The following is a 19,433-nucleotide window of genomic DNA, read 5'->3' as shown; positions in this document are numbered from 1 at the left end:
CTTACGTGTATGTCTTGGCCTCTAAGGTGCCATTTCTCATTTGCTTCTCCTAGCCCATAATTTCCATCAGCAATGAAAATTACCAGACCATTCCTGGTTTTGTAAATACATCTAGAAAATGTTCTGAAGTTTCAATAGGGTGATATAGATTGTGTTTACTGTTCCAATTACAGCACTTCATTTTACTATATGGTTTCTACTATATGATTTCCACAAATAAACACTTTTTTCCTCTGTACTGAATAGAAAATGTAGTTGTCCTCTTTATGAACCTTATTCAAACAGAAATTTTAGAGCTACAGGTTCTCATAAATGAATGCATATATATGTACTCTTGATAACCAGAAGTAGAGACTGTTTCCCTGTGCTGCTTTTCCACAGGAATGAAAGAAAAAGCGTTTTAATTACATGCTCAACTGCAAAGCTAACTCCTGTCAAAAAGGCATCACTGAATACAAAATGGTTTCATAGGATATTCAAATGCAAGAGACATTTCTGGTTTACATCCTTAAAGATGCAAATACATTAAATCTTGGTAGAAGGGCTTCACCCGGTGTTTCCTACTGACTTAAGGACACATTGAACATTCAGTATTTTTAAAGGCAGGGGTAGGGAACATTTTTCCTGGGCTTAGGGTGGTGCTTTGGGGTCACATTCATAAGTACCTCAGAGACACCTGACCTGTAGCTCCCCAAAGTGTTTTTTCCATAGCCTCTCCACACAACGTTGCATCCCACAGTGCTCTCTGCCAGCAGCTCCATGCAAAGCACATTTTCCCCCATGCACCATTTTCCTGCAACACAGGGGATGCTGAGGCTGGAAAAAAGCAAAAAAGGTGGAGAGAGGGAGAAGGAAGAAAATAAGGGCTGGGAGGGGGCCTTGTGGCTGCTCAATCTGACAAATCTTGTGCTCTCAGGCTCTTTCTGAATGGGCAATGGTGATTAAAGTGTTGTCTGGAAATAGACGTCCTCTGAAACTGTGCATTTGGTGTTTAAGCTATCAATGCAGTCATGATGAGTGTTGAAGGCATTTTGAAATCCTGCAATTTAAACACAGCTGGTAGGCAGAGGAAGTGCTGAATAGGAACATGCATTCAAAATGGGAATTTAAACATGCTTTCCCTGTTCTTCTGATGCAACTCCTTCCAGTTCTGATTACTATGATTTTTATTGCTTACATTTAATATGTGATACTATGTGTTCAACAGGCAGAGCCCACAGATATTTGGAGGCACTCTGAACACTTAGAAGTAAATGTTTATGTGCCATTAACACAAGCTTCTGTTTGACATCCCCATCTCAGAGGAGATTTTGAGTGTGTTTGCGGGGGGTTTGGGTATCTATCTACATGACCCTAAAGCAAATAAAACTACTCATTTCCCTGCCATCAGTGATGGTGTAGTTTAATTAATTTACTCAAATATATATGAAGCAGAAGAGCAGAGGTCAACACATGAAGAAAATAAGCTATTTCCTTCCCACTGCATCCCACAGTTGAAAAATACAAAACTATACTTCAATTAGGCCCAAGTCAGGCAGTATATAGTAAAAATGTGACATGAATCATCGTGGGAAGGCACATGATGGCTGTAGGGGTGAGGGAAGGGAGAGGGAATCCTCTTCTCTGCCTCTTCTCATCGTGAGAGAAAAGCACCTGCCTGCCTGACGTGAGGTGACTCATTTTGACTACAGAGCACAAAAAAAGTACTCTCCTACTTTCTAGCCCTGACATGAGGCTGCAATCTCTGTTCATTATCTGGTTTTAATTTCATTTTCTGTCAAACTGATTTACATATCTCTGTTTGTTACATATAGCAACTTTATGTTTTATAGTATGTCATTAACATAACCTATCTTTTGGTATGTTAAAATGTAGGGTCTGTTGGAATCGAATAATTAATTTTCTTTCAAGACTGAACCCCCAATTTCCCAGGCAACAGACGTTCTTACTTACAGGAGAACAAAATTAAAACATCTCATATAAACATCTAACTCTGCAATACTCAATCACAGAGGTACAGACTGGAATACTTTTTTATTGTATTCCTCTTTTATTATTTTCTCACCTTTTGGAAGAGGCAAATAGCTTTGGAAAAACAATAGTACTCTAGAAAGAGAATCTGATAGTTATGCAATCTCTACCTGTTACTTTTCTGGTATCTTTTCAAAGACAGTTGAATACATTGCCAAAGTGATCAATACAAAATAAATCTCATAGTTAAAGAGTTAAAATTAATTCAGGTAATATGCTTTTAGCTCCAGTCTGGAAAAGACATAAATTCCCATCCAGTTAGTGCTATTAGCCATCTGCTGGTTGGGAAAGCATGTAACAATAGTTACAATGTTATCATTCTCTTAATGAGTGTGAAGAGGCTCTGTAGAGCTATTTTCTCATCACATTCCATAGATCACCATTAGTACAAATGCAACGCAGACTGAACTGCGTGCAAATAAATATTTCTTAAGCTTGCTGTCTGGCTTGCTTTCTGAGCCACATTACTCTTTATATCCTCTATGACACTCACTATGTGGCTAGAGTTTCTCTCTAAATTCATGCTTTAGCACATTTTTTTACTCAGCAATCAAAGCGCCAGTTGCCCTGATGACCTGTCTCTCTCTACAGAAATTACAACAGTTTTTGCAGTGGTGGCCCAAGGATAATTTCTGTTTCTTTCCTTCCTTTTTTTAGTTCTTTGATATAGAAAAATATGCCAATTTACCTGAGGCCTAGATTCCCCCTGGAGATATCCAAGGTGATCTTAAGTGAGGAAAAAGGAAAGAAATATGATGCCGAACTGTAAAATATTAGTGTCTGCTTTTGCTGCTACTTTGCACCGTTGTGTGTTGTTTTGGTTTCACTGTATTCTGCAGTATAATGTGCATCTACAGCATCAGTCAAAATAAAAATCCTTAAAAGGATTTTAAAAGTGTGTCCCTCAGATACTGTCCAGGTGTCTGGTAGTGTCATGATAGGTGGATGAGAAAAATAATGAGAGGAAAAATGAAGTGGTATGATGGGTGCTAGCAGTGGCTTCCCAATGTCTGAGACCTGTTTATTTTTCTGTTTGTTGGTGTTTAGCTACATCTCTATAGATGAAACACTTCAGAGTCTGGAGGCCCATTCCTTCAACAGTCTAAGTAAAGTCACTCACATGTAAGTACTGTAATTAAATAAATGAATACAGCAATGAGATAAATTTGAGATGCGTGGAAATAACATACATGGTGATGTTTGAGTTGTCATTCCTGTCTCCTTTATAGCTAAATATTCCTTTTCTCATTTCCTTTCTCCATAATGTGGAATGAGTAAGTCTTTTTTGAGCTAATTTTGTTATGCTTTCTTTCCATACATCTTTTTTGTTTCCTTGCTCTTCTGTATCCTCCCTTAGAAATGTAGGTAAATATAGTGAAAATATGTGGGGCTACATCACAAGACTGATGGCAAGTTGAAATAAAATGGCAGTTAAAAATCACTTCTTTCAAACTGCTGCAGGTAAGTGTGAAACGGTAATATAAGCACCAGAAATAAAATCAGAAGGGCCAAAGCACAGAGCAAAATGGCACTAGCTGGAGACATGAAGAATAATAAGTAATCATTCTGAAAATACACTAGTATAATGAAGAGTGTTTATATGGTTATTATATAGAATGGGAATAATATGGAAAAAGGCTTCTGGGAAGTGTTTTTATACCTCTTTGTTCTGATGGTCCTCAGCAAATGATGTACTAGGATAGTTACAGAAATAGTAGGATACCTGCATCCAGAGAGTTCCTGTCATTCATCAGGACCCTGTTAAAATGAGAACGTAATGTACTGAAAAGAGAGCTTCATAGGATCCATCCTGTATCTGGTACTCTTCCATGTTTCCATCATTGATCCAGAGGAGGGAATGGAAAGTATGCCACTGTTGTAAAGCTCATCAGGATGAGCTACAGTTTGTCATACTTCAGAGAAGACTTTTGTTTGCAGAGGTTCCATGGGAGAGCACTGTTGGTCATCATGGATCCCGAAAACATTGTCAGAGAGGAAAGGCTTCTGTGTCCAGAAAGAAAACATGCCCGAGGCAGATATATCATTTAAGGTTGTTGCAAGGGGTGAAACCTACCACCCATTTTCCACTCTGATGTTTGACAAAGAAAAAGTAATAATAAGGTTAAATTAGATTATATGAAATTAATGTTAGACTGTAGGAAGTGTTTTAGTATGGCTGGCATTAAGTAAACACTAGAATTGTTTTCCCCATCACTGCAGGCCTTCAAGGCTGTGTGATCAGAAACTTCATAAATCTGTTTAATCTTCACTCAGAGAAAGAAATTGAATTAAATTATCAACTTAACACTACTCTGTTTTCTATGATTTTTTTTCCTTTTACTTCACACAGTGTGAAAAGAAAGACTAATAAAGTTACAGGAGAAAATATCATTACTGTTACTGAAGATAGAGAGAAACTAATGCTGGGAAGTGTAAGTGACTCCTCTAAGAGAACCTGGCAGACATAGCTAGAAGCACAGTGTAGGATTCTGAGACCTAGTTCAGTCCAATAACATGCTCCAGTAGTATTCCCGAAAGAGTTTCACAGGAAGACTTTGGTGTAATATCACTACTTTTCTTTGGTTATAATACCATTCCTTCTTCTGTAGCTCTTTTTTCCAGATCTGTTGTGTTCATGTTCTCTTTCACAGTTGTTGTGTCTTTAGAATTTCTTGTTTAATACAAATGAACATTTAATGAAACATTTACTGGCAGCACATTTTATCAGCGATGAATAAAGCATTTGCCACTATGTGCTACAAATTCCTCATCTGGTACTTCTTTTGTAGTTCACTTTATTAGAAGTTAAAGATAAAATGCTCTTGGGCCATCGCATTTCATTGTAGGATTCTTCCATGCAATATGCAGTGTAGTAGCTTGTTGTTTTTATCTTATATGGATGCAAAGGCTTCTTGAGGACAGATTAGGGAAAAAGGAGACAGCTGGCTAGATAGCTGTTTTCTATTGTTTCTGTATTAGAGTCCAAGTGGAGATCGAATTCATAACACAAAATTAATTTCCTTCAAAGAGTAATATAATGTAAGCCTTTGAGTATAAAGAACTGTTCCACAAAACGCACACTTTTTAATGTGTCACCAGTTTGACAGAGTGGTGGATGGAGCTCTGGTGTTGCCAGTGCCTCCCAAGGCACTCATTCTTGTGATATATTCTATAACACTGCCTAATTTGCACTAATTTCTGCTATCTAAAGGCTGATGAGGAATATGAGTAGAAGCCTTTTCTCTCATCCTCTTCCAATCTCTGACTGCCTCCAAAGCATGTTTAGATGCCTGCCTGGGAGGACAGCCAGTGTCCCTTGCCATAAGCAGGCCTCTGCCATGGCTCCCATGAAGGGAGGGCACACCAGAAGGTTCCAAAAAACTGCATTACCACACCCTGCCAGACCCCAGGCCTGGATGTGCTGTCCATGACTGGGAAGCTGCAGGCCTGGGCAGGAGTCAGCAGAGTTCACGGGCACCTACACTCACATCACCTATAGCACAGGCTGTGGGAAGGACATGGTGAGAATGCTTCCTGATCTGCTATAACAAGAGGTATAGTAATGTGGACCCCTTATATATCTCACAAGGCACTACCGAAAAAGCAACTGTACACAGACATACAAGATATAAGTTTTATTTTTTCTTCTGCACAAGAGTCAAAAATACTACCCAGAACTACATCAGAATTCACAAAAGTCATAGGCAAACCCCCAGGATTTGCAGATAGCCCACAAAGAAGGGCTCTACCACTCAAAAGTGCTTACCAGGTTTTTAAAATATGTTTTGGAAAACATTTATCATTTAATCAGGGAATATCCAGGCATCTGGTAACTTAGATGGTTGCATATAAGATGCGATAGAAAACAATTTATAAATATGATAATTTTTATGAATTGCTTCCATAACTCCTGATTTGTTAACACTTATCACTGTTGGATTTACTTTCCAAACAACAGAACTATATGGGGCTAAATTTATATGTTGTGCTATCCATTTGAATAATGTTCTCCATTTACATAGTATTTTCAAATTATTACTGCTGAAATAATACTGGGTTATCAAGGTATTTTAAAGGAGATTGAGGTTACCCTAACGGTTTTGAAAAGTCATTTCACAGAGTTCCATTTTTACAGCTTGTTTTACATTGAACTTTCCTAAAGTGCAATTTTACGTAAATAAAAATAATCTTTTAACCCTAATTTAAACTTATACACAGGGTTTCATTTTAAAAACATTTGTTTTTAAATATAAGAACTTCTTAGGAGAAAATTTAGTGTTTGTGGAAGGGAGGAACTAATTGCTTTGGCTTGAGTCAAGTGTTATGTGAATAGGCAACCTGTGTTCATCATGATCCTGTCTGCCAAGTTTAGTAGTGTGCTTCTGCCTTGATCTTCAGCAATTCATTTTCTTGGTCCTTATTTGGTTCATGCATCTCTGTCCTGATTTTCTTTTCCTTCCAGACTTCAGCTCTCTCTAAGTATAGGTCATATTTTTATGAATCTATGCTTTTCAAGTACTGAGCGACTTCTGCAAACTAAGGATACTGATCACATGCCGTATTTTAATGAGCCAGATCTTATTTCAGTTGTAAGTAATGACAAAAGTCCCACACAATGAAGATGTGAATAAGGGACAAGATTTCGATGTTTTGGTTTTTTTCCCCAGTTGTGTTAAATTGGTCTCACAATGGTTTCTTGTTTCTTAAGTATATCTGTAAGTCAAAGTTAACCTGCTTACAAATTCAGAACTGTCCCACACAATTACATAAGTATTTATTTTTTCTAGATATAATTGTGAAAGTGTCTGATAAGGAGTCAGTATTTCTACATGGCTGTTTTACTAGTAGAGCTGCAGCTTGGTAGCATCACACTAAATAAAAACGTTTTGTAATTAGGTCTTTATTTCTCAGGGAAACATTCCTGTGAAAGGAACCCCAGAAAAATTCACTCTTTCTTTTCCTCTCTTCTCTGATCTCTCCCTACTCTCTTCTCCTCACTTGGAAAGTATTCTCCTCTTATACAACCACATAAAAAGCTCTCTCAGCATTTGGGAAGAGGCACAAAGGTTGTGGTTCAAGTGGTTTGCCCTCACGTATATGACGTCATTTGGAGAGCTGGTGGGGGACCACTCTCTAGCTCTGCAGTGAGCTGCAGTGAGATGGAGCCAAGGGCCAGGGCAGCCCCACCATCCTCCGGGCCAGGGGTGCACTTCCCTTGGACAGCTTGTGATGCCAGGCCATGGGATACAGCTCTGCAGAAAGAAAGAGTGATAATAAATATATAACAAGCAACTAGAGAGGAAAACTGAAGAGATTTGTGGGGGACTGCTGTATACCTGCAGTGAATTTCAGGGCACAGTTGTGCAGTGTTGTGCAGAAAAATCTTGTTAAAATCCACAGTCTGGAGGCAGGGAATAGACTGTTGGAATAGCCTAAGCCCGTTTTCTGGTGCCAGTGGTGCAAAGGCTGGACAGGTGCATGCAGATGAAATAACATAAATAGTTTGTCTGTAGGGGGAGAATAAAACATGGAAGTAGATGTAGAAGTGAGAGAAGCCAAGGAAGCTATAGGCAAAATAAATCTAAGATGGTAGAGAAGGGCCCCAAGTTATTACAAGAGAGAAAAAAAGAGCTTATTTAAAACACTTCAGAATTTCTGACCTGGATATCCTTAGTCTTTCCAGGTATCTCAGCATAACATGATTATATTGCTACTCTGTGGCCAGATTTTACCATCCAAGGAGTCTTTCTGCTGTGCCTTTTGCAAAGTCTTGTCTATCTCGCATTGGCCTCTTTAGCCACCAGCGCGTTTGTAGCAAATGTGGGTAGAGCCCTTCCCAAATCTTTGTTCGCGAAGCCCAGCCATGATGGCCAGATTTGTAATTTCTGAATACTGGGCTTAAACAAACTCAAGGATGAGTCAATATCGCAAGGCAGATATGAAAAACAGATCTGGTAAATGAAATTTGGAATCCAATTAAATATGTAAATATTTGTGTTTTTTTTAATAAAGAATGTTAAGTAGCATATTAATATTTCTAGAAGTTACCTGGCAAACATATGACTCAATTAATTAATTAGACTAATATTTGAATAGTTATTATTAGTTTCATTTTTAGATTCTTCTGGATTTAGAACTAAACAGTTATATCTCTGTAACTGAACATCAGTTCATAATTATTTGTAAGTCTTGACATATGTCTTTATATCATTAAGTGACTTTCTCTGCATATCTGTTCTTGACATGATAAAGTTTTTTGTGTGTTTTCTTTAAAAAGCAAAACTGAGTTGCTGTTCATGGACAATCACGCGGTGATTTGATTGTGAACTTAGTACATTTTTATTTCCTAGTCTGAACGCCAGAACATCAACTGTAAAACATCAATTGTCTTTAAAGGACAAATAGGTCAGTTTTAAATGGTTTATGCACTTCTAAAAATAGAGCAGAAGTTGAATAGTTTGTAAAGTAACTTTGAACAATTCTGTTCTAAATATTCTACAGTAATTCTGTTATCTTGTGAGTAGGTAGTAGCCTCTTTCTTATGAGCATCTCTAAGTAATTTTGGTTAGGACTGCAAAGTGCAATGTTTGTTCAGGGCACCTTTTGCCTTCTTGCATCAATGGTGAACAAAGATGGCTACTAACTGTCTCAGATTTTTTTTATATCTTAAAAGCACTTAATTCCCAGAAGAACTCAGAATTGTTACATTGCTGTATGTTATGATTAAGCTGTGTTTGTAGAGTGTGTCAAAGTTGCATTTAAAAAGTCATTTAAAATCAGTTCTCATAGACACTTAGATATCTGGGAACTAGCTTACTAGACATTTTTAAGTATACTCTTTGGCTTTATCTGCATTTTAGGCAGCTAAGTCTACTAATAGTTTTCCTAGAGCTGCTTTTCAAAGAACCTTAACTTTTTAATTTAGTGAGTTTCAATCTTTTCAATTCACCAATCCATAAAAGCTAAATGATAAAGTGCAAACCCTGCTTAATGAATTTACTGATAATCAGCTTGCTCTTCTTAGCTTTATGGATCCTTTGGGATCCACAGGAGTCTTTTGATTACAATTTGAAAATTAGTATCATATAACATTTATGCACCTTTGAGTATATTACTCATGATGGATTACTGTAAAAGAAATTGTAAAATTCAGTTTGTGTATCAATATGCTGTTAACTGATGAGCTCAGAACTATTAAAATATCTTTTCTCCTTATCAACTTAATTTCATAGGCTCCTTTATCAGTGGAGCACTAGATATCCTTTAAATCTGTGATTTTACAGGGGAATTCCTTCCAGTACTCTAAGAGTAACGATGTTTAAATGTTTAATACAAGGGCAGAAGTACAGTTCATTAATGGAACTGAAGATCTTTCTCTTTTTCATGCAGATGAGATGAGAGGCCACATATTCAGGCCAGTTAAATGCAGGAGGTACATTTGACTGGACTAGAAGTAGGGATAATTGGATTTTCCTCCTCATTTTTTTCTTTAAGCATAACATTCATTTTTGTCAAATCACTTTTTACCTTTTTATACTTCTCTTATCCTCTGTCTCATTTATTTTGACTGGAGACTTCTACGCAACTGTCTATCTGCTCTACAATGGGCCCTTTTCTTCCTTTTGGGCTTTATGAAGTGTAGGATGAAATGCAAGTATAAAAAGAGTATATATTAAAGCATACTTCTTTTCTAATCCTAGCATTACCAATTCAAGTAAATTGAACAGCAGGGACATAAACCTTTCCCCAGTGTTCAGTTGAATCATATTGATTCCTTTGCTCACGTGGTTTAAGCTTTTCTCTCATTGTTGTGCTGTCTCATCTGGCAGTTTAAAATATTTTATTCCCAGATTAATTAGGTTTCCATTTGCCTTTTTTAAACAGCACATGTCCTCTCATGGCCCAGTTATTTAATAAACCAAAATTGTATCTCATTACATTATTTTGTTCTTTCAATTTTAGTACCATCTGCAGATTTTGAATTCTTACTTCCAGTACTCTCATCCAAATAATTTATGCAGAATACTATGAATAGCAACAAACCAAAACCTCATGACTCTGTGATACTCCAATGCATTATCCATTTCCAGGCTGGAGGCTGATCTAAACACTGTCTTTCCCTGGAAAATGTTTGGTCCACAACAGAGAAGTATCAGGCCAGGAAGCTCATGAGTCCAACATTTTGAAGGCAGTCAGTGATGGAAAAAACACGTCAGTTAAAGTTTATTGAGCAAGTTCCACTGCTGGTAGTGTGATAGCTACATAACTAATAAAATAATTTGAAAGAGACAAGAAACTGACACTGAGAGGGTTTATTTTAAATACAGAAACACATCTACAGTTCAAGGTAGCTAACAGACATGAAGAATATTTGAATGCAGCACTATAGTAGCAGTACTATAGCTATTAATTATATCAATTTAACATGTAAGTAAAAAGTAAATCCTCATTTCTCTGCAGTGTTGTAGTAAACAGAATACAAACTGAAGACTTGAAGGTGGAGCAGGACTGTTTTGTCAGTACAACAGTATATAGAGAGGTTGAAGTCTTCGTACCAGCATCTACATACTGTTTTATCTACTGTCTTCTGTCTCTTTTCCCACTTTTATTTCTTAGACAACTTGTCTGGGTTGATTTTATCCTGTAAAAATAATTCCAGTGGTATGGTTAGCCTTAAACTCTGATTTTCTGATTCTTATATTGTGTAGATTACTTGGCACTGTTAGGCCATGGCAAATTAAATACTACTGGCTTCTGCCCACTGAGTTTCTGTCCAGTGGTAGCACTTCTTGGACTGACTTAAGACCAGAACATCATCCACATAACCTGTACCACTATGCCATCTTTACCTGTCATCTTCATCAAATTTCTCTATATATGTAAGCAGAAGTGCTTTCTTCAGCCTATTGCTCCACTGCTAGCATCAGGAAGAAGACTGGCACCATTCTTTCTATATGTTTTCTGTATTAAGAAAGGCTGAGTGTTGTTCCAGCAGTGTTATGAGACCAGTGTCCAGAGCTGGCTTAAGGTAAAGAAATAGAAAAAAATATGCATAAATGTTCATAATCTTCTGGAGACAGTAAAGAAGCCAGGAAATTAAAAGTCTGCATGTGATGGGAGGGTATGTGTGACTTTTTTAATAAAAGATGAAAATCCAGTAGCTCTACTGAGTCTAGACAGGGAATTTTGGCACAGTCTGATTGGTGCAGGCAGACTGCTAACTGTCATTGTGGATAGAAAAGAAAGAAATCTGCTGGAAAATAGAGGAATTAGAATGATTGAGGGAAATTACATTAAGGGAAGAGACAAACATTTCAGAGAAATGGGGAAGAGTCATGACTCCAGGCAATGATCATGATGGCTGGAGGGGCAGCAGCCCCATCAAAACACCTACGGAAAGCACCCATCATGGCCATAGCTGTGACTAGTGTCAGGCTGGTTTTTCAACATGTGCAGACTAAAAAGCTACTTGTACACCAAGCTGTTGCCTGGGTAGAAGTATTTAAAGACATAACCATGGGCAGAAGATGTAAGGAATGAAGCCCATGTTATGTTTTGTGTCATTACATAGCAGAGGTACACTATCCTCTAAACTGCTGGACATGGCTATACAGCGAATAGTGTGTGCATTTCAAATCTCAGAACAAAGTTAATTTAAGTGACCTGAGCCATCTTTTGATGAGTTCTGAAAAAGAAACAGGAAATATAACACAAAATACTGTTAGACACATGGAGAAAGTAACCAGAAAAATAGAACATAAAATTATAAGCTATACAGGTCTTAGTAATTTGATAGGATTATTATACATAAATACTGAAAGTTTTACTTAATTTTTCTTTTTATTCAACTTTGTAGTCACAAAACACCGTGTTCAAAGTAATAGCCATTAACACAGGGTACTTGTTTTGATTTTAGGACCATGCAGACAAAGGATCCATAATCAAATCTAAGGTGCTTCTTACCCCCTTGCTTCAAGTAGCCAGTCTCCAGGATGGCATCTATCCAGATGATAATGCATCACTGTAAGATTGCTCAGAATACATAATGGTCTTAGGCTAGCATTGGCTAGCACAAAAAGCTTGTTGCAGGAGTTAAGTCCCTGAAAATTCATTTCTGATTTCTGTTGGGATGAGTAGTTAAATATTAATTATTAATATTCCTCCCTTTTTTACAGTGAAATTCGAAATCTTAGAAACTTGGATTACATAGATCCAGATGCATTTAAGAACCTCCCAGTTTTGAAATACCTGTAAGTATTTAGCACCTGTAACAAGTTGGCACTTAAATCTCACAGATGACTCCTTACATTATAGCAGTTTTGTTTCGTTACGTTTAATTTTGGAACTGATCACCATGTTTTTCCCTGTTGCTTTACTTTAATGACAGAAAGCCAGATAGGGTATGGGTTGGAATTTTTACTACTTTTGTAAGAAAGGAAAACATTCACAAATTCATCAGTAATTTTTGCATTTGTCTTATTGATTAAATATGTAGAACACACTAATGTTCCTTGACAAAATTCCGCAGCAACTTTCTTCTTATGATAAGTGCTGTCATACTCTATTTTTGTAGGGAATAGTGGGAAGAAGGGACACAATAGAGATATACTTATCTTTTTGCTAGATATTTACACAGGATTTTAAAGCAAACCTGTCAGTCAAATGTGAAAAGCCCACCTATATATACCTGATTTCATACAACATCTATGGCAGAAAGAAATTGTGAAAAATTCCAGTGAATTTCTAAAAAAACTTCTCTGATTTTGAGTAATGTTTGGAAGACACTAGGAAGGATTCTCTGTGTGTGTGGGGGGGGGGCTGGGGCAAGGAGTGCCCCAGGTTTCTCCTATAGATATTAAAGTAATAAAAAAAGAAAGTAGTCAAGAAATTTCATTTCAAGAAAATACTTTTAAAGATAGAGAATTATACTTTTTTAAGTTATTTCCACTATACAGGAGTTGAGAAAGAAGGAGCATTAAGCATATCCACATTTTAAGACAGTTTCCCTTTTTAGAGCTATATGATCAGCTCTTAACCACAATGAAAGATAGAGGATTTGGGGGTCCAGACTATTAGCAGAAGCAGCCTTAAACTCTCAAGTGAAACCTCACAAGCTACTTCCCTCTGCAAATCTGCTTAGCTGTCTTATTAGTCCATATTCCCATTTTTTAGATGCCATAATTTATCATAAATCTGTTATTTTGAATTTTTTCAATTGTTCTTGCATTCTTTTTTTTTGGACAGTTGATTATAAATGAATCAATTGACAATAGAGAGGATGAAATAACCATCCCACATTGTCAAACACTTTAAATACATTTTTTGTTGTTGTTCAGTGATCCAGTACATGTAACTTTTTCTGTTTCTCCTTTCTTTTAGTGGTATTTTCAATACTGGACTCAAAGTATTTCCAGACCTCAAAAAAATCTACTCATTTGATGTGAATTTTTTACTGTAAGTATCCGTCCTCACAACTGGTTAGAATAACTGCCATCCTCAGATCCCAAGAAACCTACAATGAAGGATTCTGATTTTAAGAAAAATATCAAGTCTGATAAAGAAGTTTTCCTCAAGCTTTATTTAAATGATCATTAGTACCCAACGCGGGAAATGCCAGGTCACCTAGCACAATACATTTGATCTGGATTAGAGACATGGACACACAAGAGCATTCATGATACACAACTTCTACAGGCCTTTTGCTTTTATTTTGGTTTTGGTTTTGTAATGGCTGTGCAATTCCTGAATTAATGTGAAGTCAGAACAATGTGACACACAGGACCTGAGCTAGCATACATCCTGTTAACATGAAGTTATCATGCTATCGACATTCTTCCAACAAATTTATGCCGGCATGGTGAAGCAAATTGTGGAACAATTTCTTTAAGAAAGAGAATGGGAATACCAATGGGGAAGAGGAGGTCTCCCACTGTTATACTTAAAGGTGTTTCAGAAACACAGAGTTCTGCTTTGAACTCTAAAAAAAAAAAAAAAAAAGCAGGTGTTTCTTGGTATTCAAAAAGCAAAGACAACATCCATCTTTGTGCACTAACCTGCAATTTAAGTTCAAATTCTGGATCGTAATCAAGACAAGGAAGAAGAGCAGCTCAGATGAAGACCTGCAGGCTGACACAAGATAAAAGTGTCTTAGTCACTTCTCAGTCCTAGAGAAGAGTTAGAAATCTTGTGTATTGTAGCAGTTTTCAGATGGAAGAGGATTGAATGCTGTCTGTGCTAGGCAAAAGGCTATTAAAAATAAGCAGTATTATGTGAGAAGGTGACTTGCAAAGACATAATTGATGATCTATCCCAGGCATTGTCTCAGTGCTCCTAAGGGGTGTTCTTGGTCAAGAATGGTCAGTTCCTACCGTGTTCACGGTCTGCCATTGGCAAGATGAAGCTGAGAACAATGTAGAAATGCTGCTTGTTCTGCTAAAAAGTCTAGACCTCTAGTAAGCCATGAGATCTTCCCTCCCAAGGATCTTCCAAAACTAGAGGTAGGCCTTGCTCTAACTCACACTCCATAACCTGCAGCTGTTATGCTCACCTTGGCTGTAGGCCCCCAAGATTCAGAACTCTGAGATACACCTATATCTTAAGAACTATTAGGGAGTTTCTCAAAGACCAAAAAGGCTTTAGCTTAGATTGAGCTCTACTAGATTGTAAATTAGATACTACACTTACTAAGTAGAGAGAATCAAGAATTTAATAGGCTAGATGAAACAGAAGTAATTTATACAACCATCTGTGTTCTTAGTTCCAACCAACTCAGTGCCTTTCAAAGTGGCAGAAAGCAAAACATTATTTTACTTCTACCTTGAATTTTTTTTGATAGAGATAACTAATAAAAGATAAATATAGGTCCTATATGCTACAGACTTTTTAAAGAGTAGACCTGTACTTTTTCAAGGGAGATATTTCTATGTTGTATATTTCTAAACATTGCTATTCAAAGAAAGGTAGCCTTTTTATTTCTTTAATCGAGAAAAAAATGCTCTTGAAAAATAATAGGTCTCTAAATGATGAATAAGGTATAGTGGGGGAAAAAGCATGCATTATATTACTGTTTGTCTTTGAGGTCAAGCAACTTACAAGTAAACATTTATTTAGAAAAGCGAACCAATCTGAAAAATATCAAACCAATATAACTTCTGGTGAAAACCACCTACCAGTGAAAATTACTTGGAATTAAAATGGCTGTAGTACTGCTCAGTGTTAGCATATATGTATGCAGATATATAGCACAGAAAAGAAATAAAATTGTTCCTGGCACATGGGCAATTGTTAGGACTTCTCAGTCTATGGACCTTAGGGATTGGCCTTATTAGACCACATCTAATCTATAAGCTGAAGAAAAGAAAAATTTGCAAAATATTTTGGTTTTGATGCCTTAAGCCCCTAATGTTTTTTTATTTTTCTAATATTTGTAAGCCTTGTAAGTTTTATAGGTAGATTTTAAAAGCAGCAACCCTCACTCCCTTGCATCCCTTTCCCCATAGCACCCTTGTTTACACATTCCTTAACCCTCTAACCCCGTTCTATGCTCCCTATATCATCCCTACTCCTGAATCCAGTAGAAATGTTTAGTCTTTTGTCAAGGCAAGGCCTAGACTGTTGGCAGAACAGCATATCAGGTCCTAAACCACAGAACACAGTCAAAAACTGGGTAACTATGTACCCTTTGTGCTCTGATGAAGACAAAGATGGGATGAACACAGGGTCCCAAAACCCCCAGACCCATTTCTCAGGGGGTGGACCCTGGGGCGGTCCAGAGCAAAGGCCACAGGGTGGACACTTCTGGGATTGGATGGATGGTATTATAAAATGTAACCTCTCGGGCACAGGGGTGTGCGTCTTGTAACATCTTAGCCTTGGCAAATAAACCCTTTCTTATCTCACCCCTAATTAACTGCTCCGGGAGATTTTTTCAGCACCATAAATCCCACGGCAACAGTTTCCAGACTATAATATGATTCAGGAAAAATCAGAAGGACAATAAGACACTTTGCTCTGCCCTTTGTATCTACCAGCTTTTTTCTCTCTCCTTTTTCCAGTTTAGTTGTAGTAAATCTCTTCAGTTCTTCTTTCTATCTTTTGTTATCAATAGAGTTTTGGTCTGAAAATACATAGTATTTGTTAAGACCACAGAGTAGGACTAAAAAAGTATTTAAGAAATGACAGATAATGAAATAGTCATTTGGACAAGAGAAGAATCATTAGATTAGATCCCACAGTAAGTTATTTCACTTGTGCTAGATGCAGTTCTGTAAAGTGCAATGCCTCTGTCCTGGATAATGTATTATCTGATGTCTCATCTGACCTTAGAGAGCAGGATTTCAGCTCTAAAGCCTTTTGGGTTGTTCAATTCACACTGCAGCATTATTCAGTCTGCTAATTCTCTGGCTTATGAGACCAGGGACCTGTCTGTGACATTAGTCACTATAATCACACAGGCTGGTACACCTCACCAGGACTACAAAACCCATCCACCTGACAAACTCTCTTCCTGGATGATGGAACATGCTCAATTCTTCATTCCACATGTATATTCTGGCCTTAGATATAACTAAACAGGTTATTCTTTAAAAATTTTATTTATTTTTAAATAAATAAATAAATGTTTATTTAAATAAATTTAAATTTATAATATATAATAAAATTATTTTTTATTAATTTTAATATTATTAATTAAAATATATGGAATAAATGTATTTATTTAAATAAATGAAGTTTTATTTTAAACTTTCATTTATTATCAAGGCAGAGAAAAATTAATAACAAAGATGTTCTGGAGAAGCTCTGTTGGGCAGATGTTTCATTGTGATATTTTGTCTCCTTTTTCAGTGAAATTGCAGATAATCCTTATATGACTTCAGTGCCTGCAAATGCTTTCCATGGGCTTTGTAACGAATCTCTAACCCTGTAAGTTCTTCCAGTTTAAGACACAAAGCAATGTCCTCTCTGATAATGCATATGGTAAAATGTTTAAAAGAAATTATCCCTGACCTATTCTTCAGTAGTTTGTAACAGAGAAACACCACAGACAGGCAGTATCCATAATTTAGTTTGCATAAATCCTGTACTTTGACAGCTATTTGAACCAGTCCTGCTGCTTTTCTTTAAACTGTCTTGATTAAAGTGGTTTTGGTTTTGTATGACCCTAATGCCAGTAAATGATTATACTGGAGAAAATCAAATGAAAAAGTTTGCAAAGTTTTCCCCCTGTAAAGCTACAGCATGGTTAGAACTGTGTCTAACTCTTTCTGCAACCTAAATAACTCATACCATGAAAACTAATGGATGGCAAACATTAGAAGAGTCATATTTGGAAGAAAATTCTTAAATAAAGTTCAATTATGCAAGTCGTAGTCAGTGTGAGCCACAAGAAAGGGAGTGAAAATTACTGTGATGAGTTATGACCTGAACTGGGGGGGAAGAGCACTAGAATGCAAATTAATGACTTCTAAAGAAATTCTAAAAAAATCCCATTTTGCTCTAAGGGAGAAAAAGAATGAACTCTAAAAATTCAGGCACGCCTGATAGTAAAACCAGACCTGTTTTGCTAATTGTTAGTTCTTTTAGCCTTCCTTAATCAATTGTACAAGGATTTTGTTTCCTTGCTTTTAGTTATAGCACAGTGGTTTAGTCTCATTCTATCATTTCTGTAGAAAGAGGTAAAACATGGCACACCTGCCACATGGTATCCTTGAATCAGGTATATTCAAGAATGCTTCTAGGCATTTGGTTTGACCTTGCACTATAACTACTTCTTCTTCAAGAGATTAAAATCAACCCATCCATAAATGAGCTGTTGCCAAAAAAAATGATACATAAGATGTTAGGTATTCAGGTATTGAAGCAACCCAAAATAGACTAATTTAATATTTTTTTTCCTTGCAGCAAACTCTACAATAACGGTTTTACCAGTATTCAAGGCCATGCTTTTAATGGGACAAATCTGGATGCTATGTAAGTAGCAGATCATTCTCTTCTTCCAGAAGAAAAAAACCAACCTTTGATGCTTATTCAAGGTTCTGAAACACATATCTTACTCTAATTACTTTTAAGGAGTAAAAAGAGGATGTTAATTTCAGCCAGCAACAAAAATATTGTCGCTTAATGTCTTTTCCAGTGTGTTTTCATTTGGTATGTATATTTATAGCTCAGAAATAAAATCATGGTAGGTAATTCAGTGTGAGCTTTGTGCTGGCTTGAAGCTACAATAAAATTTTGTTTGATCAGTAACTGTTCTAAGACAATATGGAAGATAATTATGCTGTTGTTCTTACATGACTGTTTATTTTAGTAATTGTAGCATTGATAATTGTAGCAGCTCTTTCACAGAAATCTCTTACCTGCATAAAAGAGAATGGTGTAAGCTGCTGGGAGCAATTCAGAGGAACCAGTTACTTGTATCAGAAATGAGAGACGCACATCTCAAAAGCGTGAATCAACCATTTCATATTTCCCTTCACCTTCTTATTGTATTTTCTGGAAAATTAATACTTAGTGAGTGAATATCCTTTTTACACCTTACCCCAAATCATCTGCCTCAATCATTAACACAGAATAAATCTCAATTCCAGAGGCTCCATTCATTTTGGCAGAGCTTACTCTGGTCCTACAGGGGCTTTCCTGAAGAGTCTGGCTGTCAATCTCATGAGTAAAGAGATTTCTTCATCATGAGCTCTTAAATTAACCGGAGAGATATGGTGATAGATATGCTTATTTTCGGTACTTTATTTCAAATTGGGCTTAAATTCTGTAAGAATATCAATAGAGTATCCTTCATGTGGTCTTAATTTTTTCCAAACTTCCTTTTTTACCTTAACAGCTAGCTAGACTTAAAGTTTGAAAGGTTTGAGTTAAACTAAAGATCTGAAACAGACCTTATTTTACTCACATTAGTTCAGTTACTTCGAACTTTCACATGAGAAAGGAAGTTTCTCATGACAACACAGTGTTTGTACTAGTGCCTGTAGAAATCACAAGATATAAAATATGGCAAAATGAATCCAGTGTTTTGACTGAATCCCTCTAAGCTGTACATAGCAATACTTAAAACCTTTCTAAGCCAATATATGAACTGCGTTGGCTCTTCCATTTCTTACATTTTGATGAAGCACAGGTTGGAAACTATTTTGGAGCGATTTTTCTTTATGCTTCTCTGATAGTGCGCAAGTGCCACTGTTTCTGGCCTCTTTGGAAGTCTCATTATTATTAAAGAATCAAGTGAAAATGTAGTTTTAGAAGATCTGGAGTCCTAAACATCTGTTATTGGACTGAGAACTAGAGAAGCAGACAACACATAGTATTTTCTGTAGATACTGCTTGCTTGCTTTCTTGTAGAAAAAAAGTTTGTAATTAGTATTCTTTAAGGATATTTAAGTATTCTTTAAGGC

The 19,433-nt window shown here is 36.6% G+C and overlaps 1 protein-coding gene and 1 long non-coding RNA gene across 4 annotated transcripts in view; one reads left to right on the top strand and one right to left on the bottom strand.

Annotated features, from left to right (window-relative positions):
* Nucleotides 1-19,433, top strand: part of TSHR (thyroid stimulating hormone receptor) — a 68,185-nt gene that overhangs the window by 24,088 nt on the left and 24,664 nt on the right. For both annotated transcript variants that reach the window (XM_027638049.1, XM_027638050.1), the window contains exons 3-7: nt 3,079-3,153; nt 12,207-12,281; nt 13,411-13,485; nt 16,876-16,953; nt 17,932-18,000. In XM_027638049.1, the coding sequence (XP_027493850.1) occupies nt 3,079-3,153; nt 12,207-12,281; nt 13,411-13,485; nt 16,876-16,953; nt 17,932-18,000 (372 nt within the window). The remainder of the gene's footprint in view (nt 1-3,078; nt 3,154-12,206; nt 12,282-13,410; nt 13,486-16,875; nt 16,954-17,931; nt 18,001-19,433) is intronic.
* LOC113944653 lies at nt 6,694-19,094 on the bottom strand. 2 transcript variants are annotated; one of them, XR_003526745.1, is made up of 3 exons: nt 18,387-19,094; nt 7,368-14,195; nt 6,694-7,283 (listed from the first exon to the last, which is right to left on the bottom strand). It is a non-coding gene; the product is annotated as an uncharacterized LOC113944653 (long non-coding RNA). The 2 variants fall into 2 exon arrangements; XR_003526744.1 differs by having other exon boundaries at nt 6,694-14,195.

The sequence above is a fragment of the Corapipo altera genome, unplaced genomic scaffold (assembly GCF_003945725.1).
Source record: "Corapipo altera isolate COAL_440 unplaced genomic scaffold, ASM394572v1 23, whole genome shotgun sequence".
In the NCBI taxonomy this organism is placed as follows: domain Eukaryota; kingdom Metazoa; phylum Chordata; class Aves; order Passeriformes; family Pipridae; genus Corapipo; species Corapipo altera.
The sequence above is the reverse complement of the archived record's forward strand: the minus strand, read 5'-3'. Positions and strand labels throughout refer to the sequence as shown.